Source organism: Xiphophorus maculatus, chromosome 10 (genome assembly GCF_002775205.1).
Source record: "Xiphophorus maculatus strain JP 163 A chromosome 10, X_maculatus-5.0-male, whole genome shotgun sequence".
NCBI lineage: Eukaryota > Metazoa > Chordata > Actinopteri > Cyprinodontiformes > Poeciliidae > Xiphophorus > Xiphophorus maculatus.
In genome coordinates, this window is record NC_036452.1 from 10,036,480 (window position 1) to 10,064,355 (window position 27,876).

A 27,876-nucleotide genomic window follows, 5' to 3' on the forward strand; every position below is an offset into this window, starting at 1 on the left:
TTGTATAATAGGTCCCCTTTAAGTAAGTACTCTGTAAGTACCCCATAGGAGGACGGTAAGTACAGTACAGTAAGTCACCACAAAACGCTATCAATGAGCTGCAAAATAATTTTTCACCATAAATGGATGATTTCAAACTCTCATCTTATCCTGATTTGTAAATGCGCCGTACAGAAGGTTATATGATGCCACCGAGAGAAGAAGTTCTAAAAGTTAGATATTTTCAGAAAAAATTTAAATAAGTTAGGAGAAGTAAGTATAAAAATCTATCTTAAATTTGACATCTCTGCAGATATGCTATAAATAACACTGTATGGTTGGTCTACTCCATTACCATTAGGCTCCACATAGGTACACTGTCATGTAATGACCCTGTATGCTGCAAAAAAGTAAATAATCACACAGTTATGTTGTTAGTAATCAGCCCAAAGGTACCTTACTGGTACCCTAAAAACACTCTGAAGTACCCCATATATTCATAGCCAGTAAGTACAATGTGTAGAATACATGAGCTCTCATTTTCTGGGGTGCTTTATTCATTGTCCAAACCTAAATCGAGACAGTGAATCAAGATAGGAAAATGCATTTTAAGATGTGGTCACCTGTTGTCTGGTAAGCCATCAGAGTGATTGTTTGACTTTCATCTGGACTTAATTTTTGGGCTCCATCTGTCTCTTTGTGGTATTTTTGCTTTTTCCATGTAGCCAAAAAGAATCAAACTAGGTGTGAGCATTTATTTATCATTTGTCACGATGAATTTCTTATCATAAAAATTTTGATTTATTGTTGTATTAATAAATCAATAAATTCCAATTTATGAAGTTTAACCTTCAACAAAAATATTGACAGGATTGTTAATTTGAGTATTTTCTCTACTGTTTGTTCAATGAGAGTATCAACAACTTAGAAATTTTGTTTAAATATGAATCACATTTCTTCATTTGCCTGGTGTCGTAAAGAATCATATTACAAATGCATATGTTATTCAGCAGCATTATTTGTGTTTGTGGGGCCAGGATTGCTGGGTCATGCAGTCACAGCCATATACCTACTTAAAAAAAGAATAAAGAGTTTTTATCATCACAAAATATCATGATAAAACTTGAAGTCTACATCGTCCAACTTGGAAATTGCTACAAGACCTATAATGACCAGAAAAGTGTTCAAACATTGTCTTTATAATTCATATTTCAAATCCCACTTAATTTTAAATTTCCAATTTCTCAATCAAGTTATACAAAATACTAACTGTCCTTCCAAATACTGTACCAACCCTTAGTGGAAAACAAGTCTTAGGCGTGTGATTTATGGCTTCAGTAATTTTACATTCTTGGGTAAACTTCCATCAAATCAGAGAGGAATGATAAACGACTTATTGCCATAGTGGTATAATTTCCTTTGTGACCCGGGAGGATGCAACGATTCCAGCGTAATAATAGCCACTCTGTTAATTTATTTTGAACTCAGGGACCACAAAGTTTGTAGGATAAATGCGGTGGTATCGATTTGGAGGAATTTACCAAGTGGAAAGAATGTACAACCTGATACAGAAAGATAATGCAGTGTAAAACACAACTGGGTAAGTTAATGTTGTTTTATTGATTTTGATACTTCTACTTTACTTTTAAATCAGTTACTCAGACTACGCCTCAAACATTTGGTGTTGCAGTCCGTGCTTTACATAGAATGATTCAATTACCTTCATAATAATCAAAATCAATTGTATGTTGTTCCAGGGAACAATCTACATTAAGCTTAAAAGCACAAAGAAATTAATATATAAATTTAATACATAAAAATGATAAAAGATAACCAATAAAATACAGTAATAAAATAGTTAGCGTCTAAGCAATATATATTCCTTAATCAAAAGAAATCAAATAAAAATATAAACAAAAAATTAAAATAAAAAATCTGTAACCCTAATTATAAGCTGCACTACTGATTTAATGCTAATACTAAGCTTTTATTTAATAAGGAAACTTTAGTGATAAAGTCAGTTTACTGGCCTAACTTTGAGATTTATCAGACAACCACAGTATGTAAAGCACCTTACTTGAGGTCCGACTTGCTGGTTAAGTTCTTCCAAAAATGGCCTTGGTTTCCACATTTTATGTGAACTTAAAACTGATATTTTTACCAACAGTTTTCAAAGTGCTCAGTTTTTGGGCTCGTCACTTTGATAAATGAGAATTCAAGGGTAAAAGAGGGTTTAAATATTAATAGTTTACACCAGAAACCACAACCATTATTTGCTAAAGAGCTAAAACCACTACTTGTTTTAGCTTTGTCCTGTTCTTAGAGCCATTAAACCATATTAGAAATACCCATTAGGAAGGTTTATTAAAAGTAAAAGACAAACAATATGAAATAAAATTAGCTACAATAGTTTTAGATATTGCCCTGGATAAATCTCTCGTTTGCCTGAAATATTTGAGTTTCTAAATCAGAAATGATTATCATTATCTTCTCACCATATTCTCTCCCAGTGTTTGCAGTGTGTTTAATACAGGGGTCATTCACTCCTTATTGACATCGAAATAGCAACAGAAATCTCATTCAGGGCAGCCCAGGTTATGACTGTCCAGTGTTATAACTCTACTTTGATCACTTGTTCTGCTCTCAAATTATTGCCTCCTTGAGCCGTATTAAATTTTACGACTGGACTTTCCTAAAACTACCTTCTTTTGTATTATGGCATCATTAATGTTCACGTTTGTTCACAGCATTTGGTTATTTCTGGCTTTAAATCCTGCTGGAGGTAAAATCGAGTAAATATCAGTGTTAAAAAGCGATGCGTTATTATATCATGTTAATAAAAAAAATCATTTAACGATTAAAAACAAGTTTTATAGTGGTTGTGTTTAAAAACAAATTGTGGCATTCAGGTTACAGAAATGTAACCTTTGTTTCTCACCTTGTAAATTTGAATTTTGGTGTCTTAACCATTTTAATCATATAAAACTCACAACAGCTTAAGATTTACTTAATACATTCCTGTTTGTGTCATGTCTGTCCTACTGTGGGTGCAGCACTGTGTTCAGCCTTATGCGCCTGGTGATATACACACACACACACACACACACGCACACCCACACGCCCTCACACACACTACAGTACAGTACAGTACAGGCAGCCTTAATGAATAGAAAGGACAAGTTGTGAACAAATAGATGACATTCCTATCAGCTCAGTTATGTAACAGAATTTGGGTTCGACACATTCGTATCGATGACTGAGCCAGACTTTAATCTAATATCATACTTTAAGGGACGGCAGAGCCATCATCAAGCCTCCATTATTCCTCCCTTAGAAGCAAGGATGTTAAAATGCCACAGTCCTGCAGCAGCAATGCATCAATAGGACGACACCGGCCAGTAAACCACTCAAATCAACAGGCGGGCTGCAGATTAATAGCATTTAAGTTGTTGTTGGGTTCACTTTTTCCATGCAAGTTAGCAAATTACAAACAAATCTAATGTTTATTGTTTAAATTTCAAAATTGAGATTTTTTTAAAATGTGGATTCATTAAGGCAAAGTTTATTTGTATTGCATGATTCAAGTTAAATTCTTAACAGGAAAAAATTGACTAAATATAAACAATATATAACGGAAAAATGTTTTAACATGTAGATAACTAAGATGAGAAAGATTAAATATTTTTATCTTTATGGGAAGGCTGTGTTTAGAGTATCTTAATCCTTGACATTTTCTGAACATTTCAAAATTTAGACAGTTTGCTCCAGAGCTGAGGAACACAGAAGCTAAATGTTGTTTCCTCCTCAGTTTTGGTTCTGGGAATACTGGGTCCAAAAGTCTCAGATGACCCGAGGCATACAGACGGTTCATAACAGATATTCAACTCTAAGATGGTTTTAATCCAAGAGCCTTCAGTAATTTATAGATTTGCCTGATAAATATCTGTTTATACAACATTTAAATGATCTAACCTACTGAAAAAAGCATGCACAAGTTTAACCATGTTCTAATTTATCAGGAAAGCCTTTAACCTTGCAGCAAATTAAATATGGGAGTGAACTGATTTAATATTAGAATTTATTTAACCTTTATTTAATGTCTCTTTGAGATTAAAAATCTCTTTTTGAGGAGCGACTTGGCCAAGACCGCTAGCAACACACCGACGATTACAAATCAAAACTACAGAAATCAAAACCCAATTAAAATACAACATGGATAATAAAAGAAGAACAATAACAAAGAGCAAACACACCCATTGAAGAAAAAAGAAGACGGATGTGGTTACTCTTAATTTCAAAAATATAAGATTAGATAGGTTTCAAAAATATATTCCAATGGGTCATCAGTGTACATGTGAAAGAAATAAGGGGAGCATGTAGATACTGAAAAGACGTGTTCTCATAATGGAGCCCTGAGGATCCCCAAATGGGATTTATTCACTTAATTTATTAGTGCCAAATGACATAGGCTAGTTACTTTTTAATAAGGAAGATCTATAATATCTAGACTAGTCGGTGTGTAATGAGATCTAGTAAAATTAAAACAGAAGCTTTGGGTGCATCAAACATAAAGTCATATGTCTTGATTTTTTTACCGTCTCAGTTCTGTGGTTTAGTTTTCAACCTTACTCAAATTCACTTATTTTCCTACCAGTCTCTCAAATCGCTCCATGGCTAAGAAATGATTACCTGCATTAAAAAACATCATAAAGTTGGTTACTCACATTACTGCCTGCATACATTTGTTGCGTTAGCATGTTCACTTGGCTCAGGCTGCAGTGCATTAGGATCTGCTTTGACAGATTTGAATTACAATCTCTGTACACTAATACTGCTGTATCATGAGAAAAAATATTCTAAAATACTTTATAGGAGATAAAAAGTTACAGATAGAATTTCAAAGACCTCTACATCACCAAATTGCCAACTCATGCACTTTATATCGTTGCTTATTTTTCACAATGGCGTTAAATTCAGAGTGGCTCACTGAGAAACCGTGGGGTTTTTTGTTGCGCTTTTCTCTCCTGTTTGACGTTTGTCGCTTCATGAACAGCCTCGGCTTTTGTTTTCTTGACTTTCATCTTCCTCTTCTGATTTGTACGGATTTAGTGGCTGATGCTTGAGCAGAAGTGTGAAGTTAATATCACCTGAAAGCATTGCTCCACTAGCTTTTATGTGCCTTCTCTTGTTTGTGTCAGTGTTCAGATTAGTAGTAGATATGGAGATTTCATGTTTTTCCCTCCATATTAATACTATTCAACATAAACAATAAAACATTTATCTTTCCTTAGACTCTTAAGACATCTTTTCAGCAAACCACAGTAAAAATATTTGTAACTTTTATTCATCGTTGACTCTGATTTGTAGTACATCTTTATCCAAAACTGAAATGTTCATTTGGAACAAACTACTGCACTGCTGCTAAATTAATTTAAAATGAGCCAGAATCTGAGCAACTGCTAAATGTTTTATCAGAGGTTTTAGAGCAAAATAAGCACTTACTGCTATGTCTGCAGACAGCACAGCTTTAGGCTCAGTAAGAGTTTCAGCTTAAATGTCTTTGATCACTGATGTTTCTGGGCTTGTTAGATGAAAACATGCCATGTTAGCTAACATTTCTATTCAAGATAAGTCCAAATAGGCTATCAGTAGGGCAGTGTACATTGCAAAAACACAAAATCTTTCTAAGTATTTTTGGACATGTCATAAGTGAAATAATCTGCTAATAGAACTAATCCCTTTTTTAATCAATATTGACTTAAAACCAGCTGAAAATTTACTTGTAAGTTAATTTTGCCTTGTTTTAGGTGACATTTGAACTAGAAACAGGACAGAAAATCCTTGGTAGGGTTTGGTGTTTTTGCAGTGTAATGCATGCAGGCCCCCAGCCCTCCAAAAGACAAACTTTCCTTCTTCTGCACTTTTTTCTCTGTCTCCGTTGTTTTCTCATCCTAACCTTCTTCCACTAATTTTATGCTCTCTTTACATTTTCGCTGCCACTCTGTCGTTATATCTCTCTGTCTTTTGTCCCTTTTATCTCCCGCCCTGTTGTTAACACCCCCAGCTGTGCTCAGACCCCTGCATGAGGCTAACGCTCATAGTGGATTGGCTGTAGCTGCGTGCATGAGGAGCACTGGGGGCCCAATCAAACGCAGGCAGGAACACGAAATGGAACGGGACACGGGAAACGCCCATCCACAGGGGCCTAGCAGGTACCACAACTGTCCCTCACCCCCCACACACCTTATGTGTCTGCAGCGGTGCCTGAATAAAAATCCCCGTTTCCTCAGCTCAAACCGACCCTCTGTGTATCTCAACTTGTTGTTGGGTGTTCTCCATTAGTTCTGGCTGGCCTGTGTTGTTGTGACCCCCACCCAAACGCCTCCAGCTGTTTTTGTGTCTGAATGTGTGTTCTCAAGCACACATTTGTTACTTTACAGAGGAACTTCTTGTCCCCTTTGTGTGTTTGTTGCAATGCAGTAAAAGCTTTGCTGCTTTGCTGTGTTTTTCCGTTGAGAATGAAAACTGAGTCGGTGTTGCTCTCTGCGTCTCTGTGCTTCACTGCTTCTTCTGCATTGTTGTTTGTGTGCGCCACCAAAGCTTCCCTCTGCTGTTTCAGCGCTGCTGACCCGTCCTTCTCTGAACTGTAAAGCCACAGGCTGTCACTGTGCTTCTGTCCCACAGCTGCAGTCAAACATCCTGTGCTGTGGTTTGTTTTCTTGATCTTAGATGCTGAATGTGTTTCAGTAATTCAGTCTGGTCGTTTCTCAATATGTTAGTTTGAGAGGTGAACAAAATGTTGTCAGATATACTGTATGTCAGTTGATCATCTATGAAATTAAAAGCATTCAAAGTAGAGATTATATTTGCTCATAGAGTTTAAAAAAACACATGCAATTAGGAAAAAGGTTGTTTTTTTTTTGCCAAATTACCACAAATATAATTAAAAAGGGCATTTTCAGATTCTGAGCTATCCATCCTTTTTTGATCATTTGCATCCAGAGTCCAAATCATACTTTTAACATCTTACAGTGTTCCTGATTAATATTTATTTAGGCTTTCTAAGTTTTTCTTTGGACTTTGGCTGCTTTTTTGGTCATTTTAGTCCAGTATCTGATCGTATTCCTGTGAATGTTAACTTATTTGTTAGGCCACTGATTCTCTCAGATTTTTATAAATAATTATTTTATCCAACAACATTTAACATATAGTAATAATTCTTTCTGTGAGCTGTCATTAATTGTTTATAGCAGGAGCAGATCCCAGAATCATCTGTTTACGATCAGCATGGATAAAAATGCATTTATTACTAAAACAGCAGCAAAGTGTAGAAGATTGTTACCTTCATCTCGTAACAACTTGCCAACATTTCCAATTCAGGCGCGTTCTGTAACAAACACTGGAGGCTGTAAAGGATATAACCAAGTGACTTGCTGTACCTCTTCTATCCTTCCTGTAATCTTCTGAAAGTTTTGCTCTTTCTTACTCTCTACATAAACTGGGGAAGTCTTGACATCTGACTGAGCCTGAAAATAGATAAATGCTGAGATTTCTTCACTTAGTAGCAGTCTGCACTAAAGAGTGTTTTTCACAAGGCAAACTAATAGCCTCTTGTACAGTAGTATATGGTGCATTCACTTCGAAAGTGAATATCAAAAAATTCCAGCTCCCAGCCAAGTTTTCTACTGATTAAGGAGAAAATTGGCAGAAAATATACTGTATATTTTCAAGATAAAATAATTTTTAAAATAGTGTAATTGTAACATTTAGCCACAGTAGATGCACTGCAGAACTGCCGTTGTTTGCCAAAGACAGAGAAATTTTTCAATAATATATATATATTTTTGCCAGTGCTTTATTTTTTCTCTATTTTTTGGGATTGGATAACAACAGATATGAAATCAAACTTTGACCATCCCTGATGATGCTGTTGTCAATAACATATAAAGCACAGGACTTTTCCAGGATTCAAACTTACCTTCGCTCAAGTAAATTCCAATTTGCTAGTTTTAATTCTGAAAACATAAATATTTAATAGAATTAAAACCATCAAAGTAGCTGCTCGCATAAAGAGCTAACAAGTGAGTTAGCTACTTCTGAGTCTGCATGCGACTACAATGAACTTTACCTCCGTCTTCTTTTACATTCAATCGCTTTTTCTGAAGCTAATCGAGCCGTGGTGCAGTACTACAAAAATAGTTTCCCTAAGGGTGCTCATGAAAATGTATTAGGCATCTTCCTTTGCTCTGAGCCAAATTAACTTTCTGTAATCACATCGGTGGAAATAAAGCCTGGATGTGCTAACTTGTTAATATTGATTTTAGTCTGCATTTCATTACAGCTCTGTTTAGACCGTAGTGAACTTTCGGGGAAAAAAGTGACTCCATCTGTTACCAGTGGAACTGGAGGAAGGAGTAGGTGGAAGTAAAGCTCTCAGCACTCAGCCTTTTTTATTACCTTCCTCCTCTCCTCTATTGATCAACATAAGCCTCTGATTTATAGCTTGCTGCTGCTGAGCCTTCTTCGTAATTACAAGGGCTTGAAAAGCGACATGAGAGTTAATGTGGAGGATGGGGGCGCTCATGCTCTCGCTCTCGTAGACACATAGGCTATGTGACACCAAACTAAAATAATCACATTTACGGACTTGCTTTTCACACATACTCTAACGCACTCGATGCAAGGATAAAACCTTTCTCTGCACAATCGCTAATGTTCAACTCTTTACAAACATTTCCTTGGTCTTTACTTGCGTTTGAGCATATTTCAACCTCACAGTTTTGTGAGTAATTTAGGCATAAAGAGGCTCTTAAACTTGTTGATGGGCATTTATTTCACATATTTGAACAGCAGACACAGATAAAAATCACTATTGAGCCAAAATCACTGACATTTATATTCTTTACATACCTAATGCTTAAGTAACATCTAGAAAGATGTACCAAAAATCCTTAAATAGACTCAAATGTCCCTGTTTTGTCTCAGAGGACTAATCAGATTGTCACTTAACTTACAGGTTATCTGCAACCATTTCCTGCAGTAGGTTACTTCAGCTTTCAGCGGCTTTTAAACATCATGCATAAATAAACCTGAACTTAACTCCTTGTTGGCAAAAACAAGGTTAAGCTGGAAATTAATAAAATTAAAAATGCAGTCACTCAGACTACTTTAATCCTCTCCATAAATTAATTAACTACTTAATAAAAGAGTTGATTACTTTGCAGTAAAATTAAAAATATATATAAATGGCATAAAGCTCATATGAATCCAATATGTAAAAATTAATGAACGTACAGTATGAACAAGAAATGAACCAGTGTGTTTGCACTAGGCAGGAGCTCAATTTATTTTCCCATAACTTTCATTAGAAACACAGTGGCTTCATTGTATTTAAATGTAGCACAAGACTAAATAAAATTATTTTAATTTGTATGTCTAAAACAGAAAGCAAACCTTATATCCATTGGTTTTATGATTTGCAAAAAAAAAAAAAGAGAACGAAATCCACAAAATTCGGGAGTAGTTTCAAGCGAATAGAAAAGAAATCATCTGTTAATCAAATAATCTTCAGCTTGATCAGCCCCGGCATAAACTCAAAAATTCAGTTTTTTTCCAATCAGTTAAACCAGCATACGCCACCAGGTTGTCATGACAACAGCACTTTTTAGTGGGAAAGAAAAGTCAAATTGTGTTTTTCCACTAAAGACGTTCCAGCTCCCGTTACTGGACAATAAGCACGGAGAGTGTTTTTAATTTGAAGCCTGTTCCAAATTAAACTATGATCATTAACAAAGATTACAAAGTGTGACAGAGAAAATGGTATTTCAGTATTTCTTTTGGCTTTAAAGCAAAAATTACTTGATTAGGGCTGAAGCGATTAATCTGACGATTGATTCGTCAGATCAATCGTGACGAATCCATTATTGAAATAATCATCGACATGTTTAGTAAGTGATTAATTGTCAACTGGAGTATACAAGCTCAGAAAAACAATATATTCAGAGCAGTATCTAATCCAAAACAGTGTTGTTGTTTTTTTTGCACATTTAAGACGAAAACATCTTTGTCTGAAAATTGATTTGACCCAAAACTCCTCAAGCGGCATAGTTTCAGCTTCACATAAATAAAATATTTACGTTCTTACTTAAAAAAGGATTTAAATGATTTGTTTAGTTTCATATTTTAATGTATATCTAGTGTTGTATAAAAAAAGGCTTAAGTGGTTTAATGAAAAATCTGTAGATTGATTAATCCTTTAATTATCAGAATAATCAGTAGATTAATCGCTAACTAAAATTCACTATCAGGCAGGAGGACTGGGCAGAAAATGAGCAAAAAAGCAGCCGAAGTAAAGAGAAAAACTTTGAAAAAACCTTCATAACTCCTGGAGAAGTATTGATTAACGCCGCTGTAAAGGACTACACGCCTGGAAGTAATGCATGAAGAAATTATAGGTACTTTAAAACTCTGGCAGGGTGTTGAAGATCAAATGCTTTAAACATCAGTGAAAGCAAATCAATAAAGTAATAATATATGGTGGTCCAAAGTTTAGAGCAGCAGAAGCTTTGTTAATTATCATGTTGGTATATGTAGATTTGTACTTTAGGATCTTTAATAAAGTGGAATCTGCTGTTAGGGTTTCTCTGACCACACTGATCCGTCATAAACAGCACGGCTCATTGCAGCAGGCGGCATCATCACCGTGTGTTTGGTTCTGTAAGTGTGTGTTTGTGCTTGTTTACCCCGCTGTTGTGACCTTCCCTCGATGCAGTAACTCACCTGACGTCAAAGCTGCTCGTTTTTTCAGTTTTTTTTTTTTGTCCTCCTCCTCCTGCTCTGAGTTGTCTGACCCTCCCCTCTCTTGTGTGCTCCAGTGAACAGTCTGGCTCGATCCAAGTACTGCTGACACCCAATCAGGAGGAGGAAGAGGATGAGTCGACGAGCAGCAGGGCCGGTCCTCAGGGTCAGAACCCGCCCCCGCCTCCTCCGCCTTACCGCCCCGCTCCCCCTCGACCCACGCTCACCCTCAGCATCAGTCACCCCTGCAGCCCGTCCGTTCAGGGTGAGGAGGAGGAGGGCAGGTGCGCTGGTGAGGAAGGTGAGGATGGGAGTGAGGGGACGGGGGTGAGGCTGTGCGAGTTACTGCAGGCCGGGGGAGTGAGTGTCCGACCCCTGGGGAAGCACTTAGCCATCTCTCTACCCTCACTTCCTCTTCGTCTCTGGGATACACACACCGCACACGCCTCACACTCCACACACAACCCCCCGTCGCCCCCTCCGGAAACTTGTGGGCAGAGGAAACCCCTCACCCCGCTCTGGCAGCCGCCCAGCCCACATTGCCCCGACGGAGGGTGGCAGCAGCACGCGGTCCTCGCCGATGGAAGCACTCGTCACTGGTCCTCCTGGAGCCTGGACCGCCCAGACGCCGTGGTTACACCATATGACACGCCCCCGGACCGGTGCTTTCCCATCAGGCCGCAGAACCCCGGTCCGAGCTGCAGCTACAGTTGTCAGTCTTCTCCAGGGCACTACAGCTCCCAGCATGCCCCGGGGCAGCACAGCGATCTCTGCTGTGACCGTGAAGAGGCTGAGCTGTCCGAGCTGGACTCCCTTTACCAGGCCAGTCTGCAGGCTGGACGATCAGGTACACACACACATACCCCCCCCCACACACACACACACACACACACACACACACACACACACACACACACACACACACACACACACACACACACACACACACACACACACACACACACACACACACCTGCAGACACATTGTGGTTTCATACATTTACTCAGAAGTTGGTAGAGAAGCCAAATATTGTACTCAAGTAAGAGTAGCAATACTTCAACATATTTTTACTCAAGTAAAAGTAAAAAGGAGCCACCCAACAAATTACTCAATTAAGAGTAAAAATGTATTTGGCAGAGTTGGGTTGTAATTAGTTATCATTTTACTTTGACTTGAGTAATATTATTATAAAGTATCACTACTTTTACTTGAGTAAAATTTCTGGATACTCTACCCACTGAATAATGAAGAGCAAGTTTAATTTGACCAAATATTTATCAGACCCACACCTGCAGTTTTTGTTAAAGTTTTATAAGTTTTATATTGAAAGAAATTGATTTAGAAAATTTATTATTTTGCCTGATTTTGTTATTTTGTGATTATATTATACAAATAATTTTCAGTTCGATCTTTTAAATACCAAAATTTCCAAGTAAGTTTATATTTTGGTCCGTCTGATGATGTATTTTTGAAATATTAAACAATTGATGTTTTCATCAGTGACTCAGTATTTCGGTAACCTTTTCACCAAAGACGTTTTCACTCTTACTTGAGTAATTTCTTGAATGGGTACTTTTACTTTTACTTGAGTAAAAATATGTTAAAGTATCGCTACTCTTATTGCTACTGCTACTCTTACTCGTATTGTTTAAAAACGTTAGTTTTGGAGGTGACAGTTTGAGTTAGATGAAAAGTAGATGAACAAATAATGGCTCTGACCTGAAAAATATAGAAAATTTGTGGTATGTGTAAAAAAAACAACAAATATTTTACTTCTTCTCCACTTAGTCTACTTTAAAGAGTGTTCAAATATCCAGCCGAAATCACCGCAAGACGTTGCTGATGACTATAAAAAGTGTATGATGTAACCTGCTAATAGATAGTTTATCTAACTATTAGTGACTGTATGCATATGTGAGGTGATGTGCATAAGTTTTAGTAATTAATTTGTGACAATCTGCATTAAATTTAAGAACCTATTTATTGTTTCAAATTTTACTGAAGTTGTGCGTTATCATTCTTCCACCTGAGGGAAAAAAAAAATACTTCAACTGCATTTTAAAATCCCCAAATGAATATGACAATGATGGCAGCCACTAATGTTTTATTTATGCTTCCCCCCTCTTTTTAAAATTTTTTTTTTTTTTTTTTACAAATGTGTCATCTTCAGACATAGAAATGTAAATAAGTGTCGTGACCTACAAAAAAATCATGAGTCACAATCTTGAACAGTATAGTTTTTAACATCTGGTAGTAAACTGTGAGGCTTTTGCACAGACCTCTGTGGATCTCTGCAAATAACAAAGTTGTAATTGTTCCCCTAAAGGGCTCAACCTGTGAGTTGGGTCATGCACAGCTTGTTCATCTGTGCACACGTTTCTGAGTGGAAAAATTAAGAAAGGGTTTCTCCTCACTTCAAAGGTTTACTGTGAAAAATGAAAACCAGGGCCATGCCTCATGTTGCGGTTTTGCATTTACTTCCTAGAAACCTTTTCTCTCAAAAAAATTCAGAAATTATACCAGTAACATTTTGCTGCGACCTTTATTAATGTAAGCATGGCTAGAATGTCAGTAGAAGACTTCATGTTGCATGAGTGAATATATAATTAAATAAAACCTGGATTTAATTATAGAACCTCTTCAACTTGGTGGTGTTTTAAGACTTCAGTTTAAATTGTGAGGATTTTGGCCTCATTAAAGTCAAAGCTTTAATGTTGGTAGGAATTATTAAGGGATCGCATATCAATGGTTTTTGCTGACTACATATTTATCGACTGACCTCTGTAGAAATATTGACCACATATTTTTTTAAACACTTTGTTTATGCTTTAAAAACAGAAAAAAAAATGTGCATATTTGAGTTATAAAAAGTGGAATATTTCCATGAAAAAATGTATAGGAAGGCTGCTCTCTAAATGATATTAACATATTCATGTTGAAACTTTGAGACTAGTTCAGATTTTTTCAGGGTTGCCTTCATTGATTTGATTCTCTTCTGATCTAGGAGCTGAACATTTTAAGCTTTGTGAACTGGCACTGATTACAGGAACCATCTGATATATGATATTCTTGTCATAAAATAAATTCCACTGTGCATCTGGCCACAACTGATAAGATTAAAAAAAAAAAAAACCAACAACAAAACAGTGGCAAAACCTTCCAGGATTGAAATGTCTGTTCTGTGCTGCCTTGGTCTGAATATTTTTTTGCGTACAGTGACTCACTTTGGGCAGTGACTCATATTCGACACTGACAGATGGAGTTAAATTTTTGAACATAATTGGGTTTAAAATGGATGGGCTGTATGCTAAACTCTTCATTTTCTATCGCACTATTTAACTAATCTAAAGTTACAGTTTCTTTCTGATAAAAATTAAAGAACTTTTAATGACTTTCTCTTCGCTAAGTGGCTTCATTTTCCCAGTTTCCTATCAGAGCCAGATGAGGGAAAAAAACACAGAGGTAACCATGTAATTATGGCTGGTGGAATACTTTACATTTTCTACAGTAAGTCTTTCTAAGAATGCACAAAATGATAAAGATAACTTCATTTTGTTTTAAATAAGAATATAAACATTTTATTGCCTAACAAACAACATTTGAACTGAGTGAAGCTTAAACTTCTTGTCACTTGAGTAGTTTTGGGTAAAACATATTTAATTACAAAGGAGTTTCCATCCTCAATGCAAAATGTAAATATATTTCTACAGTTTTGGCTCAATTACTGCTGAGTATGTTTGTTTTTTTCTACAAATAGCCTTTTTTGAGTCTGTATTCTCCAACTAATGATTAACCGATCACTAAATTAGTCGATGATTATTTCAGTAATGAATTGATCACAATTAGTCGTTTCATCTGCATGTTTGCAGGCTGCAGCCCATCTGAGAGGCTGATATCCAGGATGGGAGGGCAGACGCGCTCCAAGACCCCCAACGCAGACATGGAGAGGAGTGTGTACGGGGCGGACAGCACCAGCACCCCCACCTACCTCAACAAGGCAACACCTGCTTAATGATTTTTTTGTTTTTTTTGCAGAATCTCGTCACGTGTTCACGGGTCATCAGTCAGAGATGATAAGGGACGTTTTGTCTCCCTCTCCTTCTTTGCAGCCAGTGATGTTGCGGGATTCACATTTGGGGGCGGAGCCTGACGATGGGGAGAACCAGAGGCGAATCGGACGCAGCCTGAGCGGCACGGTACTGACCTCCCGCCGCAGCCGCCTCACTACAACCCGCAGCTTTGTGAGTAGGGTTTCCAGTGCTCTGCTGCCTCCTTGTGGCCTTGTTCTTAACTGCATCTGCCTGATGTCCCTTGGTCACGTTTCACGCATTGCTTGTCCCTGTGCTTTTCTCCCCCCTTCACTGTCTGTCTCATTTCTTCCTGTTCTCCTGTTTCCAATCTGTCCCCCTGCTCTCTGCGTCTCCTCTGTCTCTCTCTAAGGTGAAGCAGGCTGATGTCAGTGCCTCTCCTTGCTTACTTCCTCTCTTCTGAGTCCCTATTGCTATTCCACTACCATCACTTCCTCCATCCTCATAACCAACACCTCTTTATCACCACTTCCCTTCACTGCTTCACAGGTAAACTTTGCTTCTTTAGAGCAGCTTACTGCTCATGTTTTGGCTCTGCTGCTTTGTGTGCCACATAAATTGGAAGTGAGCGACTTAAATGATTCATGTGAGAGTAACCAAATAAGGGCCATTTGTTAGATCCCAGATTGAATTTGTTTCATGGCTTTGGGCATTCTAGACTAATCCGGCACTAAAGCAGCATAGTTTTAATTTACACTTATTATGACTTTATCATGGGAATATTCTCTAATTTCCTTCGACTGTCAGGTGCTAAATAGATTATTTTGGTCTTTGGGAGAGACTAAGAAGTGTTGTTTTTTTTAAGTTCAACAAAACAAATATTATTTCTTGTAAGAATAGGAAGACAAAATCTACAAATACACTGTTTTTGTAAACCCAGAAACAATAAAACATCTGGATCAATTTGAATATTGTTGAATATTTAATCAACTCAAAAAGTGAAGTTCTTGTAATACATGCACAGTGATGGATTACAAGTGGTTAAGATTTTTATGGTTTTCAGCTGAGAATACCTAACATTACCACATAAGACCAAAAGAAAAATGGATTTTAAGACAGAAATCTTTTGTTATACCCTTCACACTCATGAGGAAAGCTGCTGACAGGATAGTTGCCCAGCATACTGTCTTTGTCTCCATCCATAACAAAATGTAACTCACAAAAGGTCAGTGCTAAAAACAAAACTAGCTCTTCATAGAGTTCAAGGTTTCCCCCGAAAACTTGCTAACCCAGTGATTGGATGATAGTTCAGTCATTCATCCAGCGGTCCGTCGTGTTTTTGAGTTAAAAAATGTTTAAAGTTGACAGGAAACTTGAAAATATCACTTGATAATTACTGTATGTGTTATTGGAAGATTTGATGATTAGTACCTGAACACTAACAATAAAGACTTTAAAAATGCAAACATTTAAAAAAGACTTAAATAAATAAGCAATGCTAAGCCTGGCGGGAACACAGGTAAAGCCTGGTGGCCCGCCAGGCTTATAATACACTGGGGGAAACCCTGGAGTGCTATGTTCAAACTTATCGATGGAAAATTACGCGGGGAGGGAAAACTGTTAGAAAAATAACAAAATAGACAAAGCACACATTTGTATGCATGTGTGTGTGAATAACCATGAACACACACACTTTAAAAAGTAAGGACACTTCAACGTGACCAGAAGCATTCACATATAACTGTTTGAAACTCCACAAGTCAAATTAAAATGAAAGCAGGACAGAAGACATGAGTAAAACATAAAAATAAAACTAATGTAAACAACATGTTGAAATAAAAATATGAATAAAATCCATTTGAAGAACCTCTGAGAGCATCAATGTCACTTCAGTTTATTCATTTCAACAGCAGCAGTAAGAACTGTTTTCAGCTTCACATCATGTTATAATGTTATTCCTTCATCAAAGACATGCCTGAAGTGTTGCTTTCGTTCTTTCATGCTTGAGAAATCCTTTGGTCTCCATGGCAACCACTCAGCTGTGCAAAACGCCTGGTTGGACCTAGCTCCGCCTCCAAGCTGCAGTGTCCAAGCTTCCGCTTTACAGAGCAGCCCTCCCCCACTCAGCTCCTTCAGACTAGCCAGTAGCATTTAGCGAACTGCACATCTGCTGAGCTCATTATACCAGCTACTTCTTAGTGAAATCCTAGTAAAACATTGTTAAAGGGTTAATAGAGGAGCAATGTTATAATAACTTCCTAAAGGCGTAATTTCCCAAAAAGCAGGAGTTTTTAAAGAGACAGATGCCCAATTTCAAGACGTTAAATTACGGAGTCCAATGTCTTTTAAGTCTTATTGGTATATGTAGCATTTTTACAACAACTGAAGGTTGTTAGTAGCTGATTGTGCTATAAAGTGATACTATGTGGCTGGAAAACACATAATACAGCCCATTTACGATGACTTGTCCTACATTTAGGGACTAAAAATTTCTGACTGAAGGGAAGAAGCTGAAAATAATCTTTTAAGACAGAGAAGACTATCTGCTGTACCTGGCTCATATAAAGAGGTGCAACTGATTGTTGGGTTTCTCCAATCTGCTGAAGGGCATCTTCTTAAGATCCAACAGTACAAAATGTTTCCATTTTTCAAATGGTATTAGCATTTCGATCAGGAGTTTTCTCCTCCAAGGTATCGTTTATTTCCCTCACCTGTAGTTCTTCCTGTCCAGGAGCTGTCGGGCAGCACTGGGAGTTTCTGGCTGTGTCTGACGGGGGTCAAGCTGTCCTCGGACCAGAGTCCCGCCCTGCTCCACTGATATCCGCCCCCGCCTTCCTCTGAAACCTCCCCACGGCGCAGCGGTGTCGAGGTCCCAGGCGGCGTCGCCTCGACTGACCTATGATCGGCTCAGGACCATCGTCTCAACGGCCGTCCTGCTCCAGCACCTTCTCCTTCGAAACAAACACATGCACGCACACATCTGCACTGACGTCGAGCCTCCCTCCGCGCCTGAAGCTCCCCACTTTACTTGCCTTCCCTCCCTACTTACTCTGTCTATGCAGTCACTCTGACCCCTTAAACTACAACCTCCCTTTCTTTCCCAGGACTATTTCTCGTCTCCCTGCGGGTTTTTTTAGGAGGATTCTCGCTGTCCGACTCGGACAAACTGGTCCTCCGCCCCAACAGGACCTTTCAGCTCAATGGGAGACTCTAACAAAGTAGCCACGCCTCTTCCTCTTTCTTCATGGGCATTTTCCCGTCGGACGCACATGTAGCTGAACTGACAGCCATATTTTTGCTCTCGTTTTCTTGCTGGGTTTCCTTGAGGTTTTTGTTTTCCCTCCAGAGACTGAACTCTGATAACTAAACGTGTACAGAAAAACACATGTATGAAACCTGTATGTTAATTAATAAGACCTTATGGAATGTTGATAATTAACAAATATTGATAAACTAAAAGTGGTACTTCCTCATGTCTGCATTTCAAATAGCAGTGGAGTGCACTTCACAAGTGTCTAGCTGGAGTTTCCGCCCCTAAAATACTCCCAAAACTCCTCCCCGTTTCCCTCACCCAAAAAGAAACTGCTTGCTGACTTAATGACGGCTCTCCCGCTTATACTGGGAGATTTAACGAGAAAAGCATTTCCTGTACTTTGGTCTTTGCTTTCTTTTGCTTTTCTTTGTTCTGAAAGGGAAGCAGTAGCACCACAACCGAGGATAGTCGAGAAAAGAAGACAAGAGAGAGAAAGAGAGGAATATAGGTTAGGAAACCTGCCTCTTACAGGCTTTTTATCAATGAACGCGGATGATTCAAGTGCACTTTGCAGGGAAGAAGTGCACATTTAATCGAAGGCTGATGGGGAGAGAGAGAGAAGTCCTTTTGGTTTTGTTCTACTTCAAGGCCTCAGGTGAACTTCAGTGGCACTTATAAATTCCCACTTTTATGATTTCTGACGCTGGTTTCGAGACCCAGATGGGAGCAAAAACGGCACATCTTCAGCCTGATACAGTTAACGTGTCTGATAGAGTATGCTTTATATGATAAATATGTATTAGAGGTATATTTTCAGCCAGTGAGCTATCTTCTTCAGAGATGTCAACCATTACTCTGTGGTGTGAACATTGAAATCCTTTCCCTCACAAATGAGTAGCATTCTGACATGTGTAGTCAGTTTATTATATACTTTATCATATATATATATATATATATATATATATATATATATATATATATATATATATATATATATATATATATATATATATATATACACAACTGGCCAATGTAAAGTTTTGCAAGAATTTCCTGACATTGATTGATCGTTGTAACAAAAACCAAAGGTTGGCACTTAGCTTGTTGTGTTTCATTGTTCATTTAGGTTGTTGTTGATTGTTATTTTTGTTTGGGTTGTGGATGTGGGAGAATGTAGCCAATTGTAGCGCATGAGTCCGCTATGCAAATCAACCTTCCCTCACAGTCCTGTCAAGAGACAGTCAGGAAGTAGACCCACCCGCCCACAAGGGGGCGCCCACACGGACAAAGACGACGATTAGGAGAACTCGTGTTTTAATGCTGCTGGTGATCTTTGTTGTTCCGCGTCGACATGCTAACGTGTTAGCTGATGGGATGCAACGAGTGGACAGAGGAGATGAAAGCGAATGAATGTAAACTGACATGTGTGTTTCTGAGTGACGGCTGGAGGCAGAAGAAGAGTGGACAGCCGCTGGAGGTGGGTTTTTACGTGGGTATATGTAGACTGAGCGTGTGTCAGTGTTGATCGGGGAAAGAGGGATCCTGTATTTTTGCAATAAAGTTATTACCAATGCCCTCCCGTAGGGGGCGTAACCACCGTAATGTGTCATTATTTTAAAAATGTTGGAGAAACAAAATAGGGCTACATTTGTAGTTAATCAGATAAAAAAATATCACATTCTACTGATTTTTCAGTTAACCACCTCAGCCTTTTTATACATTATTAGAAATCCATTAAAACAGGAGTGTTTTGATTTCGGGTCATATCAAGATCATGAATGTCCGCAAAGTGCTGGAGGTGGAAGAATGTATTGATAAAACTACCCAATAATAAACTGATAGAATATCAATGCATTCCATGTGGATTTCTTGAAATTAAATAATGTTGAAAATCTTTACACATTGATTTAATTTGGCAGTATACAGATAAAAATTGCTTTGATTTCAAACAATAAAATAATATTCAAGGTACACAACTATCTTAACAGTGTTATTTATGTGTCCTCACAGAGTCTAGAGGGCCACATAAGAGCTTGTGGCGGGCCAGATTTGGCCCCTGGACCTTGAGTTTGACAATGGCATTAAAAGATGCAGATAAACAAGTGATTCAATTCCTTTTTTAAATATGTTTTCCAGATGTGAGTTGGCTTGAATCAATACAATTTGACTAATAACGGAGGCAGAAACATTTATTTCCTACACATCCTACTGTAATTTATAACCTACATTTATTTATGTGCTATATTTAAGTTAATTATATGTACTTATGCTGCGTTCAGGTCGCCTCCGAAGTAAGAATTTCAAACTGGGGATGACAGATCACGGCTGAGTTGCATTTTCTGCCTGTAAGATAACAGCTGAATTTGTTTATAGTAATGCAAACCGATTATAATATATTTCTGTTTTTATATTTTCAATTGCAGGTGTCAATCCAGGAAAACTAAATGCTAAAAATGTGTAAGAAGGTGCTTTTAAAATGTGTACTCTTGGTTTTTTCCTCTAAGAGATTAGTTTGTCCTGCTTGAACTGGACAGGATATGTTACAATATGAAGGTTTTTCGATGATTTATTCTGGTCTCATTCCAAAAACTGAAATAACTAAAAACCAATGAACATTTCAATTATACTTTATCAGATTGAAAACAAAATGTACAGTTTGGTTTCAAGAAACCCAACAGGAAAAGAAAGCAAAAATATCAGATATTTGCTTATCCAGTCTGATAATCCTAATATTATCAATTAATCTACCCTGGTATTTGTCAGAAGGAGGATTTAGAAAAATCCAAAGAGATTTGTCAAAATCGATTATGTTGTTAGAGGGTCAACAGAAAATCATAAAAACAAGCAGGCAGGCATGCGGAAACCATGGAAACTCCTCAGTGAACTGAGATCTTAACCAGATACATCTGCGCTTTGAGGCGACAAAGAAAACCTTAGTGGTGAAGAGGAACTGCAGGCATTTTTAGGTGTGAAATTAAGTCTTAGTTTGATGACTTTCAGTTCAAGATTGTGGGTGTTTTCAGCATGCTTTTATTGATTATCTTCACTTATTGGGAATTATCTAAAAAGAAAATCTTTTGTATAAATCAGATGATTTGCAGAAAAACTTTTTTCTTTTTTACCTCCATCACTTCCAGCTGTAACGTGCTGCAGCTCGTTCTGACAAAAGAAGCTCCAGCAGAAACAGATAATGCAGAAAAAGTATAGAACCAGTAAGACAGGGAAACACAATGAAAACAATCCAGTGCCAGAATGGGAAATAGACAAATGGATGAGTGTTTCCCCCAGTCCGTCTCTGAAGACAGAACTGAGTCATAAAAGCATATTTCATTGAGTTCTCAGTAGCAACACGTTTAAAAATGTTCCACCAGATTTAAATGATTGCATCGTGTAATAGAAAATTAAATTTTTAGCCTTAATTTCATCTTTGATGGAAATGCTGAACGCCTGACCTGCCAATTGTCTTAAAGGACTGACGTGTGGAATATAGTTTGTGCTCTTGTTTGACCCTGCATGAGTAACTAACAAAGAAGAATTATAAGTTTCCTGAAATCCTTATTGGCTCTCTTTCCTGTCATAAAATCGTCGAATCTTTGTCTTATTATTGAAACAGATTCTCGTTCCTTGATAAAAAATTCTATAACAATCGTTAATCGATTCTGCAGAACCAGTTGGGGATCTAATCGTTGGAAGCGAGTGTGCTGGACCTCCAGCCCAATCACTCCTGAGGAACGGGTAAGGGAACCACTAATCTATATAACTTACTTGAATTATTACCCTGACTTTCAATGCTCATTTCTAGAACTTGCTTGAGTCATTTCTGGAAATTATTGAGTGATTTCCAAACTTGCCGTGTACCTGCCTAGTGGTTTTATGCTTCTTTCCTGGAAATCACAGGATAATCTCCTGAAAGCACTTCCTCAGAACCTGTAAGAAAAACTAAATACTTTACAGAATGCGTATTTTACTTTCCAAATTGTATACAGTACTTTCCCAGAACCTACAAGGTATTTTCTGAAATGTACAGTTCTTTCTTTGAAATTATGTGACATCTTTTTGGAAAATTTAAGGTTTACTTTTTTTCTACTACTCAGAGTACTTTCTGAAAAGCTTTTTTTCATTGTTCATTTAGGTTGTTGTTATTTTTATTTGGGTTGTGGATGTGGGAGAATGTACCCAATTGTAACGCAAGAGTCCGTTACGCAAATTAACCTTATAGGTTACTTTCTGAAGCTCATGAGATACACTCTTAAAACAGATGTGTTAAAAACAATACTTGATGTGTTAAATTTTAACACATGCGCTGAATCAGCTCAGGGACAACATGTGTGTATGTCATTTTAACACAACTATTGTGTCATTGAAATCAACACAAACCTGTTAAAATGTGTTTTCATAGATTAGGTCAAATAAAAGTGGACATTTTCATATGAGAATATAAAGATGCATACTTTTATTAAAATTAAATACATGTTACAACAATAAGTTTTGCGACAGCTACAATATATAGTTCATATGTACAAGTAAAATTCAAATCATCAATTAGTTCACCAGTTAACATGTTTTTATCTTCTAAGTCAAGCTAACAAAATATACCCATTTTCTAAAGTTATTCAACACCACAGATTTTAAAATCCGTACTGCCTGTATTATATATTTTTTGTAACATTCTGTGAACAGGTACAAAAAACACATGGCTACAGAAATCATAAAAGAGCTGATGAAAAATAACATTCAAATGTTTTGCAGGCAAATGGCAACATGCATTTACAGTCCAGCAGTCGTCAACCAAAGTACAAGATATTGTATCTTTGAAAGCTTTGTCTCTATGTTTTGGACAATTGAACATTTTACTTGCCAGCTTCAGGTAATCAGTTCCAGTACGTGTGCTTTTCTTTGTATGGAGAACAGTTGATTGTAAATATGTAGAGTTGTGGTGGATATGACCAACAAGTAGAGTTTGAAAAGCTTGTTCATAGCATCCATGAGACCAGATGTGGAGGGATGGTGACTTCGTTGTTCTTGGTATCGGTGTCATACTGTCAATGAACTCAGGTCACAGATGTAGATCAGCTCGGGATGACGACTTCTTGAAGCAGAGCAATGCTAATCTTGTACCAGGCTTAGAGACAAAAGACCAGAAAAATAACAAAACAAATTTGTTAGTGAAATGACACTAACAAATTGATAAAAATACAATTTGTTAAAGATAAATACCTACCACCACAAAATCCAGAAGGTATGTTATTGTGGTGTTGGCACTAAGATGACTTGCACCAACAGTAGATCTGTCAACAACACAAGCATGTTATAAGTCTCAAAAATAGCAGAACTTTAAAAATCTGTACTTTATGCTGTAGGCCATTATAAATACAAATCATTCACTTTTTATATAATAATCAATTTACCTTCCTATTACTGGCTGATATTATATTAAAGATTTTCCATCATAAAAAACTGAATGTAGGTAAACATGTTATTATTTTTTTTTTCTTCCAACAAAAGTATCTTTGTAAACTTTACTCCTGTTTTAACATTAGGACCTGAAAATATTTTTTTTAATTTACCACTAGATGTCAGCAGTGATAAACTGGCTTGTGCATCATGCAGCGCAGTGAATCTCTGGCTTTAATTCACAGAGCCATCAAACACATTGACTGTTCCCAAACATATTCCCAGAAACACACAGCGAGGCTTTGCAGAAACCCAGACAGCCTTTTGTTGTCTCACTTTGTCGTCTAAGTTGAAGAGACAATCAAAAGTTTGTAGAGCTTTTGTTAAGACAGCAGAAGACAGACATCCTTGCAGAGCAGAGCGAAGAAATAGAGATGAATCAATAACCATTAACTTTCACATACACACACCTCTCTCTCTGTCTCTGTCTCTGGTGCACGGGGAACACGTTTGATGCTTCTTTTATGTGCATGTAGGTGAGACTGTGTGTGTTTCGGCTGTCCAGGTGGCCCGAAATGGCTTTCTTGATGTCCAGTTCACTCATTTAAATTGCCCCTAAACTGGTCCAGCTGCAGTAGCATGCCCCTTGTTAAAATGCATGGTGTACACCCATCCTGCGAGCGCTGGCGACAGTGACATCACCTCAGCAGATTGCAGGAGATTCCTGCAGAATGACTGAGAGCCTTAAATACGACGGCACTGCAGAAATGATCATGGCGATTCACAGAGTGTGTGTGCAACATGCAGAGGATTTCTGCTGGACAATGCAGTAATATAGTTGACCAGTTAATGAACGTGGCATTTTAAACGTGTGTGGAGATTAAAGAAGATGGAAACACTCACTGTTTGAATGAGATGAGGTGTTACTCTAATTAAAATCCCAATAATGGAATTATAACCATATCTCATTAAACGGTAGTTGCTAAGAGAAATCTTTTTTTCTGAACATGTCCTTGGGCTACAGCAACACATTTGAATGACCCTCTGTGAGACCTGTCAGTTTATTTCAGCTGAATAGAGCTGTACCAATTTCCCCAAGCACATCTAAGCAAAAGTTAACAGCACTTTTAGACTCGGAACAAAAGTATTTCTAAAAGAAACGGCAGATGGAAAACCAGCCGTGACCAGTTTAAAAGCAAAAAGTAGACAAAAGGGAAATACCTTGGCCATCTGCTCAGCATAGTCCCAATGCATCAGAAATACTGAAGCTTAATTCAGTTCATCTCTGTTTTATATTCTGTTACATATGAATTAACATGGAAGTTTTTGAAAATAAATTAAAAATTACTCAAAGAAATAATCTCCTTTTAACAGAAAGGAAAAAGAAAAAAGTAGTTCCATACTAACTTATAAACCACAAACAATAAAACACTTGTACATTACATTGATTCATTGCACAGAGGCATATGCTAAATGCTAATTTTGATGGTTTACAGCAAATAAAACCCAAAAACTCAGTTTCTAAGAACATTACATAAGAAAATACTGTAGATTCTATGTAGCGTATATATCAGGTGTGTTTGTTGGCCAGTTAATGCCATGATTCATGAACTTTTCTATGCTTAGTTCGTTCCTTATTTTGACATTTATTTCCATGTAGATACTTTAATTGCAAATCATGGGTGTCTCTTTCACACAGACATTTTGTTTGACTTTTATTTTTGACTGAACAGGATTGCTGGTCGCTTGTTCCCTTTGCCCTTTTGTACCGTTGCAGTTTTGCTGTCTGCAGCCGGACGATTGGTACCGACCTTGTATCAATTTGTAACCACCAAGGGGACGTCTCTACGTGCTCTAATAACAAACGGTTTAATTTTCTAGACTCTTAGACTCCTGGAAGGAAAATTGGCTGTTTGATTCCAAGCATATCAATCATATCTATCAGCAGGGGGTCATGTAGAGCAGTTCAGGTTTGAGCAGGATTTGTAATATTTTCTCACAACATGAAGGTTCTCAGACCTTAAAAGCTTAAAAACTGTTAAGTTAAGCCACCATGTATGTTTTTCTACTGTGGGAGGAAACCACAACGCCTGGAGAAAAGTCATGCATGCGTGTGAGGAAGATCCAAACTGAACCAATGACCTTCGTTTTATGAGGCAGCTGCTTTAACCACATAACGCTGTCTAATCTTAAAAACAAAAGCATGAAAAGTGAACAGAATTTCTGTGGGAAAGACAAAGTTGCTAATCTTTCACAATGATGGCATTGAAAGGAAGTGGGTCAAAGATAACCGTCCTGGTGATTCACTTTCAGGGCACAAAGTGTCTTTTCAAGAATCAGTTCCCTGGAGAGAAAACACACAAAATTTTTATGTCAAATGCATTCCCTTCACTCGCAAACGCTGCTCTCAGGGGAAGTGAATGAAGGAATCTGAACAGAACCGATGTTATTACAACTGGTGACCTGCTAGACACCAGAATGAAAACCCTGAAATAAAAGCTGGCTGGAAAGAAAAGCTTCTTCATCCAACCTTTCCAGGACACAGCCTCCCTTCTATCTTTGTTTCTACACTGAGTCATGTTGATTCTTAATGGAGCAACTCAAATCGAGTTTTAGGAAAGGTCGACATGAATATGAACATGAACTAAGAATTGTCCAGATGAGTTGAAGGAAATCCAAGAGCAATCAGTTCCTGGGTTTGATTTCAGCTTCTGGTTTGATGTCAACATTCGCTGTCAAAATATTTCCCTAAGAGCCAAAACTATCAGCTGTTTCTTCTTTAGGAGAGGTCAGAGGATCACCAAAGTAAGTCGGATGTGGCAACAAGTCATTGTCCATGAGTTTGAGTATGATATGTCATAGCAATCCAAGCTGCTTTGTGGTTATCATCTGACAGAACTTTGTGAATTTTGCCACAAAACACCAATCTTCCTGATGTCAGCTGCAACAGACAAATGGAGAAACAGTTTGAAGTTCTACAGAGGTTAAAAGGACAACTGCCAGATCCCAGATTTAGCTGACAAAGCAGCTCCACAGATTGGAAACTCCCTTCAGAGAAAGGATGATCCTCCAGAATCATGTAATAACTCCCCGAAAACCCAAATCAAATCAGGCCTGTAATGCAGAAACAAACTGTGCACCGCATCATGTGTGGTCCACCGAGGCCCTAAAGGCAGGAAAGCAAAGCCGTTTGTTTTCATGACTGTTTTTGATGCATTTTATAGCCAGCAGGACTTGCACCATGCAACTACATGCTAGGAGAATCTGAGCAGCTGTAAATATATTGTGCCTTTCTTTTCACTGGCCTCTTGGCTTTTTCTCTGATTAATCTCTTCCTTGTCTGGCTTCACATTAGGTTGACCACCATAGTAGGGTCGAGTTATGTCATATCTATTAATTTCCAGAACTATGTGGGATGGTCAACGCTTGGAATATTGTCTGACCATTAAAGTTGACCTATCCTGCTTTCTTGGACAGGCTAGGCTGCGTCTATCGGCTATACCAAGCATGTTCATTACACTTTTTTGTGCAAAATTATTCCGATTTTAGTCTGGTCAGTTCTGCGTATTTGAGCTCCTTTCAGAATGAGTTGTTTTAGGGCGTCCTGTCTCTTTAAATCCAAATAATTTTCTGCTGGCCACACTCCCCCAAATCAATGTTTACACTCGCGAGTGAGAATGACTGCAAGAATACAACCGCACATCTTTGAAAAGCAGATGTGCTTGCACAACCACCAAGAATGCAACAAAAAACACTTGTCTTTTCCAGCAGCCATTGTACAGCACACACAGCGGTACAACCAGCTGACCAAACATGCTGGAACTTAGCTTGCGTTGCTAGGTGACAGGCTGGGCTAGAATGGGGTTTCTAGGTAACGTTGCAGTGCCCATGGTTTGTGTCTGAACATTCGGAAGGTTTTGGAAATGGCTCATTTTCCAGACACCAAAAAACATTTAAATTATTGCCTGAAAATGACTGCATGCTTTTTTTTATAGAGCGTTAGTTGTTTGTAGTAGCAGTTGAAGCCCAAATGGAAGTACAAAAACAGATTTCCTTCCAGGATTGCCCTATTATTAGCTCTGTTAATCTTCCCTGTCACTGCTGAAGAAAAGCATCCTCACACCATGACGCTGCCACCACCAAGTTACACCACGGAGATGCAGCTTTAAGGACGATGTGTAGTGTTAAATTTCCAACACACACTGGATTTTGTAGAGGCCTAGAATTGTATTTTTGGTGACAAATTATCCACAAGCGTGGACAATTTGTTTGGATAACAAATTATCCACATGGTGTGGATAATTTGTTTGCAACCAATTGCAAACTGAACTTGTCCTGGTTTTCTTTTGATAACGACTTTATCCCGTCAGTCCTCCAAAAAGGGCTTGTGCGAGTCGAGAGTTCAAAAGTTGTTGACAGATTCT

The 27,876-nt window shown here is 37.8% G+C and overlaps 1 protein-coding gene across 8 annotated transcripts in view; it reads left to right on the top strand.

Annotated features, from left to right (window-relative positions):
• Positions 1 to 19,656, top strand: part of LOC102227218 (inactive ubiquitin carboxyl-terminal hydrolase 54-like) — a 79,892-nt gene extending 60,236 nt beyond the window's left edge. For 5 of the 8 annotated variants that reach the window (XM_023341165.1, XM_023341167.1, XM_023341166.1 and 2 more), the window contains 5 exons: positions 6,044 to 6,191; positions 10,854 to 11,623; positions 14,647 to 14,774; positions 14,887 to 15,018; positions 17,537 to 19,656. In XM_023341165.1, the coding sequence (XP_023196933.1) occupies positions 6,044 to 6,191; positions 10,854 to 11,623; positions 14,647 to 14,774; positions 14,887 to 15,018; positions 17,537 to 17,623 (1,265 nt within the window). In that variant the 3' untranslated portion in view covers positions 17,624 to 19,656. Of the gene's footprint in view, positions 1 to 6,043; positions 6,192 to 10,853; positions 11,624 to 14,646; positions 14,775 to 14,886; positions 15,019 to 15,217; positions 15,355 to 17,536 lie in introns of all 8 variants that reach the window. The other 3 variants (XR_002753399.1, XR_002753400.1, XM_023341169.1) reach the window with 3 other exon arrangements.
• Positions 19,657 to 27,876: the final 8,220 nt, after the last annotated feature.